Source organism: Pleuronectes platessa, chromosome 5, assembly GCF_947347685.1.
Source record: "Pleuronectes platessa chromosome 5, fPlePla1.1, whole genome shotgun sequence".
NCBI classification, from domain to species: domain Eukaryota; kingdom Metazoa; phylum Chordata; class Actinopteri; order Pleuronectiformes; family Pleuronectidae; genus Pleuronectes; species Pleuronectes platessa.
In genome coordinates, this window is record NC_070630.1 from 9,964,709 (window position 1) to 9,979,495 (window position 14,787).

Sequence of the window (14,787 nt, forward strand, 5' to 3'; positions counted from 1 at the left end):
TGGAAAAATTGTCAAAATGCCAATTGTAGATAATAGAGTTTGGGATTTTTGGCCAACGCCATCTTGTTTGTTTATACTCAATCTATGATATTGATTTCACAGAGCTCCATGTAGACATTTAAAACGCAACTCTGAGAATCAAATATTGTTTAGTTATTCTAGACATTAAAAAAAGTTGCTTACACAAAGAGTTGCTTACACAAAAGAGAAGACAACTGATTCGGTCATGTACTGCAGAATGTGAACGGTGCTGACAATGCCTTTTAACATGCAGATTGCTGGGCACACAGGGACTCCAGGAATTCAACAATCTGACAAAAGAATTGTACTTTGGAAAAGGCAAAGAAATTGCCCCCAAAATGTGTGGTACGATAGTTGGTTTGTGGCAAAACACACGAATAAAAACAAAGCCTTCAGATGACGAAGAAAGTCAAAAGCTCATCTGTAAAACATTTGTCCTCAGTCAATGGGACACAAGGAGATTCATCAAGAGTTTGTAGCTCGGGGCAGTTGTGACACGATGCCAAACTTTAATCACGTACTATTTACAACTATAAAAAAAAAACTGCCAAGATCAAGCGAAAATCATGAAGTTATTTGGAAGACGTATCTAAACACTCGCATTCACATCTGTACAAAACAATTTGTGACCTAGTAAATCACTCAGATATTATTGTCTTGGCAGATTAAGAATTCCACTTTAGCCCCCAGTAATCCAAGTCGAGGAAGGTTTTTGTGTGTTTGTTGGCATTAAACAGTCGATCAGAATCTGGGTATTTTCAGCAGACCTCTTTCGGGAGTATTTCACAGTTGCTCCAGGATTACATTTCAGCAGATTACAGTGGAGGGGGGGGCCGAGGAGACCAAAGTGTGCGCTAGGCTGCAGGCGCTCACACAGACATGACTCCAGTCCCTCTGCGCCTCGGACACAGTGGACTCATCTGAGGAATCGCACTGAACCTTTTACTCTTTCATCTGGATTGTTACATTCCTGCAACGGTTCAGTCTTCTACAGCTGTGCGGTGAGGGAACATCTATTATTTAATGCACAATCTTAAACCGCAGTTTTGAATTTATTACAGTTATTACAGTTTTATAAAGGTCTTTATTTATCATGTTTAGTTGCATGTAATAATTTCTATTTTAACTTTTCCTGATAATTGCACGACTGTTTTTTCTCCTTATAAATAAATAATGAATAATAAACTTATAAATAGAGTGAAATACACTTGTACAGGAAAGACTGTATTAAAGTGATGATTTTTATGTTTGGTTAAGAGAAATGTGGGTCTAGCATTACTTATCTTACGTATCTTGTTTTTTGTTCATAATTTTTCATTAATTTCATCTATCCATCTATCTATCTTTCTCTCTATCTATCTTTCTTTCTATCTATCTATCTTTCTCTCTCTCTCTATCTATCTCTCTATCTCTCTCAATCTATCTAACTATCTATCCATCTATTTATCTATCTAACTTTCTCTCTCTCTCTATCTTTCTTTCTATCTATCTTTCTCTCTCTCTATCTATCCATCTCTCTATCTATCTATCTCTGTATCTCTCTCAATCTATCTATCTATCTATCTATCGATATATTAATCTATCTATCTATCTTTCTTTCTTTCACTCTCTCTCTATCTATATCTCTCTATCTATCTATCTTTCTTTCTCTCTCCCTATATCTATCTTTCTCTCTATCTATCTATTTTATCTATTTATCTATCTATCTTTCTCTCTCTATCTATCCATCTCTCTCGATCTATCTATCTATCTTTCTCCCTATCTTTACATCTATCTTTCTCTCTCTATCTATCCATCTATCTATCTTTCTATCTCTCGATCTATCTATCTATCCATCCATCTATCCATCTCTATATCTACTCATATTTTTATTCATCTATCTATCTATCTATCTATCTTTTCTTTGTAATGTCAACATGCTCTTCCTCTCTCTCCAGGTGGGTTTCATTAATGGTTCAGGATAAAGTTTAGTCCCCCTCCTTCTTTTGCGCGAGCAGCTGGAGCCTCATCTCCGTGCACAATGGGCGCGTGTGCCTGTGGAGCATCGTACGTGCCGAGGCGGCTGCTGACGGCTCTGTTGCTCTTGGCTGCCGTGCTGCCGACGGGCGGTGACTGCCCCAAATCATGCGCCTGTCACGTCCCGACAGAGCTGCACTGCACCTTCAGATACCTGACCGCAGTACCTGACCACATCCAGCCAGCTGTGGAAAGAATTAACCTCGGGTGAGCCCTCACTTTCCATCCAGGTTTTTTCTTTTCTCAGAGACCTGGAGGGGGAATACTGTTATTGATTGATTGAAACCACAGACTGAATAAGCAGAACTAACATTTTAAGAGAGAAACACATGTTGGCGACCACCTTTGCTGAGTTTACACTGCACCATGACAACACTGAAACATATTGGAGGCGATTGTTGTCCATTGAACATTACAGTGGTTGTGTAACTTTATACCTTAAACTGTGGGAAATTAGGAAGCTAAAGGTGAGAAGGAGATTAACCTAGAGTCCAAGGTCGTGGTTTTGTGTATAATGTCTTATTGGCATGGTTTACTCTTTCATTTACTCGAACTGAACCATGTTATTGGTATCACCTGTGTTTTTCATGATGTTATCATTTAAAATGGCTGCCATGAAATACAGCACAGGAGGTGGAAAGCCAATTTTGGTGAGATCCCATCTTCGGGACTTTGTGTGTGAAAATACAGTCTCTGTCTGATTCGCTTCCATCGTCAGTCATGTAGTACCAGTTTAAACCTTTACAGTTGTTACATGAACAACAATGACCCTGTGGGATTCCTAATTTAGTTTCACTCAGATTAAACCCAGTGAGAAGTCTAATCAGCCCTAAAAAACAAAAACATCTGAAAGGTGCAGGGCCTTAGTTGGATGTTGCTAAAAATCTGTTGTGCTTTCTGTTACTTCTTGTGAGCGAATATGTTTTACTACTTTCCACCACATCTTGTGTCAATTTCTCAGGGGCATGATGAAGTAAATATCAGGTTTTATTGACTGTGACAAATAACAAATCTATAACGCCTTTTTTTGTTTACCACATTGTTACACCGGAAAACTTAATTCAAGTGTGTTACAAACTGAAGAATTTTTGTTGGTACAACTTTTTATTTTCTAGATGGATTGTAGTAATCCTAGAAATTGAAGACATCTGTGTGGGTGTGCAGCATTTTAAATGAGACTATTTTCATTCTTTTGGACTTTCATAAACAACATGTGGTACATTTAAAATGCTGAAGACTCTGTTTCTTCTCCCTGCCTTCAGGTACAATAGTCTGACTGTCTTAAGAGAACACGAGCTTTCGGGACTTGAGAATTTAGAGCTGCTGATGCTACACAGCAACACTATTGAGAGTATTGAAGACAGAGCCTTCCAAGACCTCAAGTCCTTACAGGTAAGTCCTGAACTGATTACAGACGTCAACACTGTTTTGAAAAACCTCTCCAACTTCTCAATCTTTTTCACAGGTCCTCAAGATGTCATACAATAAAGTAAAAAGACTCAACAAAGAGACATTTAAAGGCTTGGAGAGTCTGCAGAGAGTTCACATGGACCACAATCACATTGAGTTCATCCATCCAGAGGCTTTCTATGGCATAATTAACCTGCAGTTGGTCCATCTGGAGAGTAACCACCTCCAGCAGCTCCACCCAGACACATTCATCACATTGAGACACAGCCAGGTCTTCAAGGTGTCCTCAGTGAAAAACATCCACCTGTCGGACAACCTCCTCACCACGCTGCCTGCAGATATTTTTGCAGGCTGCAGCCAGCTAGAGAACGTTTTCCTCCATGGTAACCCCTGGACATGTGACTGCCGTATGAAGTGGTTCCCAGTGTGGACACAGAGGAACACAGGTCAGTGGTTTCTGTTTGGCTTTGAAACAGTCTGAAAGCATTTATAGAGGTGTAAGGTTGTAATGCTTACGAGGGAAGAGGACCTCTCCTTTCTTAAAAGGGACTCTGTCCTAAAATAACACTCTTAAAACTGTGTGAACCCACATTTACTAGTAGCTTTAACAAGACATGTTAATAAGACACATCTGGTGAAGTTGCCAAGTAGCCTAAATCCTTCAAAGGATTATTCTACCAAGACTTTTTAAGTGATGTTTTCTCTTATGGGACATTTCCAAAGGAAAATGGATATTATTGCAGAAACATTATTAGAGTCACAGACCATATATTTTTATCACAGGCGCTACAGAAAACACTAAAGGAACAGAGGAACAAGAGTTATTCCTTTTAGTCATGACTTGGCTTATCGATAAATATACAATCTTGTATGATGATGGTGATTCAAGTTTGACTGATCGGTTTTCTCTGCCTAATGTTGAAAAGTGTTCTTGTCTTACATGCAACCAACTAAATGCTACACCACTTGTTTTAAATGTTTCCAGGTGTACTGAAATGCAAGCGGGACCGGAGAAATTCAAGAGGACAGCCATGTCCTGTTTGTGAAAATCCTTCCCCTTACCAGAACAGACCTCTATCCCTTCTCCCCAATGATGCCTTTACTTGTACAAAACCTTGGATCCAACCGGAGCTGAAGCAGAAAAACATCAGCCTGGATGAGGGGGACTTTACTCCAGTTTCCTCCAAGGATTTCATTGCCCCATTAGGCTCCATCCAAATGAACCTGACGGACCAGTTTCACAGCGATGCCAGTTTATCCTGCACTGTCCAGAGGCCGTCTGCTTTTGAGAATTTAACACAAACCCTGAAGGAAGAGGAGGGAAATAATGTCACTGTGATTACCACTGGCATAACTGCCTATTTGGTGTGTAACATTGACTATGAACACATCCAACAGCTGTGGCAGATCCTGGCCTCCTACAGTGACTCTCCCATGAGGTTAGAGAGAGGTTTAATGCTGGCCAGAAGCCCAGAAATGGTGTACAGATACAGTCAGTTACAACCAAAAGAGGAAGAGGAAAGAATTCACACGAACATTGAGGCTGACATTAAAGCCTCCCCTGCATGGCTGATGCAGGGAGAGGTGAGCCTCCAGCTTGACCGCACTACTACCACTTTCTCCACATTGCACATTAAGTACCAGTCTGTGGTCAACCTACGAGTGGAAAACACATCACCTAAGAAGGACCGCTACACCTGGGCCATGATTAAGAGAGATAATCAAACCAAGACTGAGCACACTGTACTTACAGGTGGGAGTTATAGATGATTTGTTAGTAACTAATCTGATCTGTATGACTGAACATGCCCCCCAAGTAAAGACAGGAAACATTGTAGGAGTTTGAAAATTCTAAAGAAAAATATATTTTTGTATATGAAAGCAATAATTAATGTAATCAAATATTTATTTTATTTTCTAACATAGGTGGTATGGCACAATTGAGCTGTCAAATCCAAGGTGAGCCAAAACCTTTGTTGGAGTGGATATTACCTGATGGAAGTAAAGTCAGAGCCCCTTACTCCAGTGAGGACATGAGGATCGTAATCACTGCTGAAGGGAAGCTCACTCTACAGGCTGCAGATGCCTCAGATACAGGCCTCTACCAATGCATTGTCACAAACTACCTGGATGCGGATATCCTCGTGTTTCGGGTAACAGTTCTGACAGCTGATGTGGAAGAAACTGAGGTCAACGGTGTCCAACTCTCACGGCCACTGGGTGAAAATCTGGAGTTTGACTGTAGCTCCTCTGGGAGCCCTGAGGGCTCGGTACAGTGGATCCTCCCTGATCACTCAGTGCTGGACACGTCTCAAGGGACTAGAAAGGTGTATAAGAATGGAACACTGCTGATTCAGGGCCTCACAGTGAGGGACAGAGGGTTCTATAGATGTTTGGTTGCCAATCACCTGGGAGTGGACCTGCTAGTGTCTCAGGTGACAGTGACTGAGAAAACACCTGAAAAGGTGATAGTTTTAGATAGAGAGGGATCAGGGATAGAACTGTCCTTCAAGGTGGATCCTAACTTTACAGAAAAGACAGTCAGCCTTAACGAGATCCCTTCTACCAGTCCCGGGGATAGAAATAGTCAGGAATCCAAGACCATCACCTCAGATCGACCTTACCCAAGACAAGGGTCCCAGGGTAGAGGAGGCACTGGGGGTAGACTGGGACAGAGAAGGAGGAGGCCAGTCAGCTCCAGACGCACCTGGAGTAGAAAGGTCTTTGATAAAGCTTCCAGGATAGTAAACCCAGAGAAATTTGCTGAATTAATGAAGAAGGCTCAAGATGGATCAAGAAAAAGGAGTGGCACAGAAAAAGAGAGGTTGAAATATGAGGACCCACAACCTGGTTCTTCTGGTGATGGTGAACTTGGCTCTAGTGTGGGTCAAAACGAAGACGATCTTATTGTTGTACCATGGACAATTAAACCTACGATAGATAATCCACAAGATTTTCGAATATTCGGGCAAGATAGTCAGACTGAGGCAACAAAAGTAACACAGGTAGGTCAGGATCATATTTTAGCCACAACAGGGTCTCATCAAACTGTTTTTACGGAAACCACAGTCAGGGATCGCTTTGATAGAAGCACAGTAACAGAAAATACACATTCATATATGCAGTCAGACTCTACACTGATCCAGTCCACATTTACTGATTATCCAAGTTTTGTTGACAAGACCGAGTTTTATACCCTGGAAAGAACCAGCAAGCTGCCCTCAAACATGCACCCAGTCACTATCCAACTAACAGTGACCGACACCTCACAAGAAACTCAGCTCCAGTTCTCAGGAGAACACTTCACAGAGCCAGACACATCAACAGAAGCAGCACTTCCAATTACCACTGACCCTAACATAACTCTAATGAGGGATGGCCCAGGAACAGTGGGGTTAGTCATCCACACAGACCCGGAAAGCCAGACCACATTCACAGCTGTTACCACCACGGAGAGACAGAAGGATGAGATCACCTTCCATACCACACAAACAATCAAATCCCCAAACCTGCCAGCAGGATCGACCATCATCTCCCGTCAGCAGATCCACATCATCCCAAACAAGAACAGCAGAGGTGGGGGCCGCAGGAGGACTTACCAAGGCCGCAGGAGGATTATAAAACCTAACAAGATCACTGACATACAGTCCTTCATTAGTAAACTTAAACAGCCTTCAGTCAAGATTGAAGGGAACGCTTCGGTGCCATATCGAATTGAACTAACTACAGGTAAGCAACATTGTTTGGTATTATTTTGTAGCAGATTCTTGAGTTTTATGCAGATTGCTGAATAAATGCCTCATTAGCTCATATTTTATCTTACTGATCCCACTTTCTTTTTGTCTTTATTTCTTTCCCCAGCCCGTAACAGTGATGAAGACAAAAAGGGGACAGTAGCCACCAATGTGCATGTGGTCACACCAACAGCTTCCTCAAGTTCATCTTTACGCAGCACAGAAAGAACTACCACTACGCAGTATACGGCAGAGGATTATGTTGGGAATGGTTACACATCTGCACCGAAGAGGCCATTAATCACCCAAAAGCCCTCAACTACAGCACAAAGTACAACAGTGACCTTAACAACAACCCCTGCTGCTATTCCTACCACCACTGCAAACTCACTGGCTGAACCTGAGACTCTATCGCCATCGAGAAGCAAAGAGAGCAGAGAGAGCTCATTAGACGATGACTATGGAGATTCATCCTCCGATTTTGAGTTCACAACACTAAGACCCAGCTTTCAACATATAACAACGACCACTTCATCCTATTACTCCAGGTCCACCACTACTGCTGAAACGCCACCAGAATCACAGACTCTACCCTCCCCACCTACTGTCAAGCCAGCTTCAAATAAAACTCCTGATGAATCCTTATCATCTGGGTCTGGTGGACTCCCTAATAAACGGGTTGGAATTAGACAGAGGCCTGGTGGGACGAGAGGACGGCAGGGCGGGAGAAGGAGGCCATTTGGGGGCAGGAGACCCTTCAAGAAACCTGGAGTAAATAAAGCACCTTCTACCACAACTAAAGGTCCAACTACAGAAACAACATCTTTGGAAACTACAATAGAGACAACCCCACCTCCTCAACAAACAGTTTCACTCTTTAAGCCCCTGAACACACCATCGCAGAAAGAGGACAGCACAACAGGAGCTGTTTCTGCTGAACAAATGTCAAAGGAGACTAACTTGTTTGAGGACTTTGAGTCTAGCAGTTTACCTACCTATACAACAAAGACACCTTTCAGGACTTCAACAAATAACCCTACCACCACATCGATACCAGCTAGCACAAAAGCTTCCTACACAACAGTTCAGGCTAGAGACCACAGCAACATCAGACCATCAACGGAGTGGAACAAGGGTCAAAACACCCACAGGCCACCAATGAGGGGAATCAAACCTACTGTGCAAAGCAGTGCTACCAGGGGCAGTGCAGATAAGGAACTTACCTATGACACAGTGACCATCCTTACAGCAAGGTTACGGCAAGGTTATATCAACACCCCTGCACCATACAACAACCTAGGCACACACAATGCCATTTCTAGTGTTTACAATCAGGACACTGACAATGAAGCCACAAGTACCTATATTGCTGGTTTTGAACCCACTACAAAGGTCATGGCAAGCAAGCCGAAGATAGTTGGCGGAAATGCAGCCAGTTTTACCATTTTGTCCAACTCAGATGCTTTCCTGCCGTGTGAGGCTGTTGGAAACCCCCAGCCTGATATTACCTGGAAACGCTTTTCCTCAACCACAGGTATTAAATTAAAAGCTGTTTCTATGTATATCTATGTAGGATATCAAGGTTATTTTAGCTATTAAAATGAGAGTCAATGGGGCAACTATGACTGGAAAGGGGTTCCTAAATAATGTATTTTATTGTGAGGACTTTATATAGTATTTTATAAATATAGTAACAACAAAAATTTGTGTGACCAAAATATATTATTTTCAATGTGTTTTACATTATTGTTTTTTGAAGAAATTGTCTTTCTGTGTCTTTCAGGAAACAGTTTTACCATTAAGGGTATAATGGACAAGTTTGAAGTTATGAGTAATGGGACACTGTTAATCCAGAACGCCGGCATTAAGGATCGTGGCCAATATCTCTGTCTAGCTGAGAATGATCATGGATCAGATAAACTTCTTGTCACCCTCTCTGTGGTGGCCTACCCATCACGCATACTGGAGCCAAAAATGCGTGAGATGAAATCTCATGCAGGAAACACTGTAGAGATGAACTGTAAAGCAGAGGGTCGACCCTCTCCCATGATATCCTGGATCCTGGCTAACCGGACCCAAGTCAAAGGTCAAAACACAGAGCGGGAAAGGGTATCGGTATCTGCTGAGGGAACCCTGGTCATTAAGCATGTGTCTGTTTATGACAGAGGTCTTTACAAATGCATTGCGAGTAATCCAGCTGGAGCTGATACTGCTACAGTCCGCCTGCAGGTTGTGGCAGCTCCACCAGGAATCACAGAGGACAAACGACAGCAGCTCAAAGCTAGTGTAAACCACAATTTATGGCTACCCTGCACTGGTAAAGGCAGTCCTAAACCTGCTATTCACTGGGTCCTTCATGATGGGGCAATGGTACAATCGAACAGACCTACCAAAGACAAAAGGATATCAGTGTATGAGAATGGAACACTCCACATTAAGGATGTGATCTCAGCAGACAGTGGGAAATATGAATGCATTGCTACCAGCTCTACTGGCTCAGAGCGACGGGTGGTGACTCTGGCAGTCGAGAAGCAAGAGTCTACCCCTAAAATAGTGGACACATCACAGCGCATGACAGAGTTATTCTTTGGGGATCAGTTAAGACTGAACTGTTCAGCAACAGGAGACCCTAAACCTAAGATCATGTGGAGGTTACCCTCTAAAGCTGTGGTGGACCAGTGGCACAGGTAAACATGCTTTGCCAAGGAAAACATTAGAGGTCTGATAAATAGTTCAAGTCAAATTTTGGTCACACGGAAATAGAAGACGATGAGGCTATAATTTACAAATGCAATGTGATAGCCCTAAAAGCATGATGTATTAAAACAACAAAGGCCTTTATACATCTGATTATCATTATTTTATTGATATATAAATATGTATTATATACATTTGTTCTAAGTAATACATTCCTGCTAAAACTGTTTATTTTCAATACAATTTTTTTTACATGAGTAACCTCATCGGTTTCTTTCTTTCATGCCTTTTTACAACCCTAAATATTAATGGACTGAATCATGTTTTTTAAGACTGGCTTTAATCAGTGTGCCACTCTGATTAAGTCACTCTAATTTTCTCTCTCTTGTTTCAACAGGATGGGCAGCAGAATCCAGGTCCTGGATAATGGTACTCTTATTATTAACATAGTGAGTGATAAAGATGCTGGAGACTATATCTGTGTGGCCCAAAGCAAGATTGGTGATGATCTCCAAATCATGAGGGTCAGTGTGTCAATGAAGCCAGCCAAGATAGAGCCTAATCCCTATGGCAAGAAACAGGTACCCTATGGTAATGATTTGAAGGTTGACTGTAAAGCCTCAGGAGCACCAAAACCCGAGATCTCCTGGGGTCTACCAGATGGTACCGTGGTCAACAGCGCTCTGCAGGCTGACGCAAGCAGTGGTGGGGGACGAGCAAGGCGCTACACTCTGTTTGACAACGGAACTCTTTTACTAAACCAGGTATGCAATTGCATTTACCATAAACACCCACAAACGATATCAAAAACATAATAAAAACATTTACATCATTGTCTTGTTTCTCCAGGTTGGTATGTCAGAGGAAGGAGACTACACCTGCTTTGCTCAGAACCAAGTGGGCAAGGATGAGATGCATGTACATATAACTGTGGTCACTGCTGCGCCCAGAATACGACCAGCGAGCCAGATCTATGCCAGGGTGATGCCAGGAGGGGACATCCGCTTTGACTGCGAAGCACTTGGTGAACCCAAACCAAAGATTTTGTGGATGCTGCCAAACAATGATGTAATTGCAGCATCAAATGAACGCTACCTAATGCATGTCAATGGTTCTCTGGATATCAGGGACGTGCATCTTATCGATGCTGGGGAGTATGTTTGCATGGCTCGCAACCCTGCTGGAGACAATAGAAAAGTCTATAAGCTTGACATAGATGGGAATCCACCAGTGATCAATGGCTACCACAAGAACAGGACTGTGGTCAAAGATGTAGCTGCTAAATACTCCAGGAAATTTATAGACTGTAAGGCTGAAGGCAATCCCACTCCTACCATTACTTGGATTATGCCTGATAACATCTTTCTTAAAGCACCATACTTTGGCAGCAGGATTAATATCCACTATAATGGGACATTGGAGATTCGTAACGTGCGGCCAACTGATACAGCAGAGTTCATATGCATGGCAAGGAATGATGGGGGAGAGGCGGTAATGGTGGTGCAGCTGGTGGTGACCAGAATGCTCAGAAGGCCAATCTTTAGGAATCCCTACAATGAACGTATTGTGTCTCGGATTGGGAAAACCACAGTTCTGAACTGCGCTGCTGATGGACAGCCAGTGCCAGAGATCGTCTGGACTTTGCCAAATGGAATACGATTCACTGGTGAACCTGATGGTGGGTCTGGCCACCACCTAGGCAACGATGGGACCTTGGTCATTAACAACACACGCAAAGAAGATACTGGGAAGTACCGCTGTGGGGCAAAGAATTTCATGGGCTACATAGAGAAGCTTATAATTTTGGATGTTGGCCAGAAGCCTTACATCCTGACCAGGCCTAGAGGTATCATACGCAGTGTGTCTGGGGAACCTCTATTCCTTCACTGTCTATCTGATGGGAGTCCAAGTCCAAGGATCCACTGGACCATTCCAGATGGTCACACTCTTACTCGGCCTCAAATCCTTGGGCGTTACCAGTTGTTAGAGAATGGTACTTTAATTGTGCATGATACTACTCTCCATGATCGAGGGAACTACATCTGCAGAGCTCAGAATGATGGTGGGGAGGCTGTGCTCACTGTACCTGTTGTTATTATTGCTTACCCACCACGGATCACATCAGGGCCTCCTCCAAATGTAAGGGCAGTAACTGGGAGACCTATCCAGCTCAACTGTGCTGCCAATGGAATCCCCAAGCCAGAGATAACCTGGGAGCTGCCCGATCGTTCAGTTCTGTCTACGGCCCAACAGGGTCGGCCTTTGGGTAGTGAGCTGCTCCATCCTCAGGGAACACTCATCATCCAGAGACCCACAGTCTCAGACTCGGGCACATACAAGTGCCTGGCCAAGAACCACCTGGGCACAGACTCAAAGGTCACATATGTACATGTTTTGTGAGAAAACAATTTGAGACAAAACAGTAGAGTGGTACATCTGAGTGTAAATAATAACAGACAGAGAAATTTGCGTTGGCAATGTACAGTAGAATTCTTTCTCACTTATGGATTTGTGAGGATGATAGTTTGTGGAATATTATTTAAAAATGAGATAGATATTGATAAAAGAGAACAAAGAGAGAAAAGAAGCAGACGTTTTAAGACATTTAACTGTAACCCCCAGCCTGGGATTAGAAAGTTGTTATTTCAACTTTGGACCAGTGGGCCTGGAAAAGTATGGTGTTCTCAATTGGAGTGCTTCTCTTGAGAGGAAAAGTGCATACAGTCAAATGATTTCTTTACTTTACAGGAGGATACAATTATAACGTATACAAGGGGGATGAATTGTGTAGCAGATTGCAATAAAGAAAGAACACTCCTAAGATGTTTGTACTACCCTTCAGACACATGTTGTTGCAGTCATGACATGTTGCTTTATGTTTAACAGCAAATAAAAAGACAAAAGACACATAGTAATTAATTGAATGTTACAGTGGAAGAAGATGGTACTTTTTTTATTTTACAAAAATATATACAGTATGTCGCTTGTTTTACACTGGATAGATATCTGCATTATATTACAACCAGAATGACATTATGATTTTCGTAATTTGATAGAGTTTGAAGCAGTTTCCTTTATTTCTATTCACAGCACAAACAATACTAAACACACATCATTCTATTGTGTTGTACACAATATTTTATATAATGTTATACATTATGCTAATCTGTAATAATACAGTATATACATCTATTTGTAGTATCTACTTTATTAAAGTGTGGGCGAATGAATGATAATGAAATTAAAAACATGATCCATGCGTTTTAAATGATCTGATTTTATTTGATATACCAATGTATTTTTCTTCAGTGATATTATAAACTATAAAACTAACTCTTTTGTAATACAGGTCGCCACACATGTTCAGTTATACTTCATGATACAGCAGGAGGTTCCTGTGGCTGCAGAAAAAATCGTCCAGACACATGCAGTTTTAACTTTCCAGCTGTGAAAATAGTTTCTTGCCCAGCTCTCCAGTGTGCAGCACCCACGGGGGAGCCTTTGGATTTTTGCATGTGATTAGGCTCAAATTGAACTGAGAGTTAATGGAGGATAAAGAGAAACAGAGACACATATTGTTCAAAACACAAATTGACTTGCAATTGATTCAATGTAATAAATTCTTATTTCTAGTTTTATTTAAAGAAAAAATGAACATGCTACAGTGTTATTACCAATAGTCCATTAGTGTCATTGAGAGATGTGGGAGTGTTTCACAATGTACTGATGTTAATCTTTAACCCCACTTCTTTAGGTGTATTTACATGTCCTTAAGGGCAACAACTGGAAACAATTTCTCTGTAAATTGCTCCAATTTTAAATTGCCTATAATGATGCCAGTTAAAAAAATGAATTTTTCCAAAGTCTCATTATAATGCTGTGGCATGCGACTAGCACGATTACTACACTAACCGAAACAACAGTGCATAACATAATTTATTCCCATGTCGTGGAGATATAGCTAATATCCGAAATAATATACAGTGTATGTATTGCGTATTTAATTCACATGAATGTTGTATTTGTTTTGTCCTCATCCTAAAATATCACTGATAAAGAGTTATCACTTCTCCCTTCAGTCTCTTTCTGGTGTGGACGTTTGAAAGACAGTAGTGTTAAACAGGGACATGGTTCATTTAAAGCCACTTCCGTAACAACTACATTTGAATGGAGACCAAAAAAAGGGGGTCATTGTTTTTTCAAGTATACAGCCAGTCGACAGCAGAATGATAAAACCCAGGCAGCCAATTGTCTTCTAAAAACTTTGGGCGACTGGCTCCATGATTTAAGGGAAAAGTGCTTTCATATGTGAACCAGGTGACAATCAAATGCGAATGGAGGTAGTCTGGCCCCTCAGTGTGAAAGACGGTTCATCATTCACCTCATGTGGCCTCTGTGGATGGAGAAGAGTTTATTTGTTCAGTCCACTTACCTTCCAGTGAATTGGATATTTATGAGGATTTCAAACATGTGATTTTCCCATTTGCTCTTTTCCTCATGGGTGTTTAAAGGAAAACGGTGGAAGTTTGGCGTGTATGAAATATGGTTTTATAAGACGCTACTGAAAGGAGCAGTGTGTGTTTCTGTGCCTGTTTGAATTCCACTTTTACCATGTTACATTAGCTCAGAACCCAGTTGGTGAGACTTACCAACGTGAAGAGTAGCGCCGCCTCCAGCATTTCATGAGAACCAGATAAACACAGGCTGTTTTTACAATACATGAGGTGGGTAAAATATCGCCACTCCTTGGCCAACGTGAAGACTGTGGAAAAACAGAGCAAATCTGCACAGAGTCAAATTACATCTTACTGGGAATATTGTCCATTGCCCCGAAGTTACAGAAAAACCCACCTCCTCCAACAGATTCGCGTCAGACACAAGATATATTTCCTGGAAGAAGTGTTGTTGA

General features: G+C 41.8%; 1 protein-coding gene across 1 annotated transcript; it reads left to right on the top strand.

Annotated features, from left to right (window-relative positions):
* The first annotated feature begins 890 nt into the window (after positions 1-890).
* On the top strand, positions 891-13,450 carry igsf10 (immunoglobulin superfamily, member 10). Its single transcript, XM_053421973.1, has 10 exons — positions 891-1,022; positions 1,959-2,244; positions 3,300-3,429; positions 3,503-3,893; positions 4,433-5,200; positions 5,374-7,176; positions 7,309-8,715; positions 8,965-9,868; positions 10,276-10,642; positions 10,728-13,450. Exons 2-10 carry the CDS (start codon positions 2,042-2,044, stop codon positions 12,276-12,278), a joined length of 7,524 nt encoding a protein of 2,507 aa, XP_053277948.1. The 5' UTR covers positions 891-1,022; positions 1,959-2,041; the 3' UTR covers positions 12,279-13,450.
* Positions 13,451-14,787: the final 1,337 nt, after the last annotated feature.

What these genes read in the sequence shown, in the direction of transcription:
- igsf10 (XM_053421973.1), top strand. Translation starts at nt 2,042, where the DNA reads ATGGGCGCGTGTGCCTGTGGAGCATCGTACGTGCCGAGGCGGCTGCTG. An exon ending in GTGGAAAGAATTAACCTCGG is followed by an intron (nt 2,245 to 3,299) that starts GTGAGCCCTCAC and finishes CCCTGCCTTCAG; the next exon opens with GTACAATAGTCTGACTGTCT. An exon ending in GTGGTGGACCAGTGGCACAG is followed by an intron (nt 9,869 to 10,275) that starts GTAAACATGCTT and finishes TTGTTTCAACAG; the next exon opens with GATGGGCAGCAGAATCCAGG.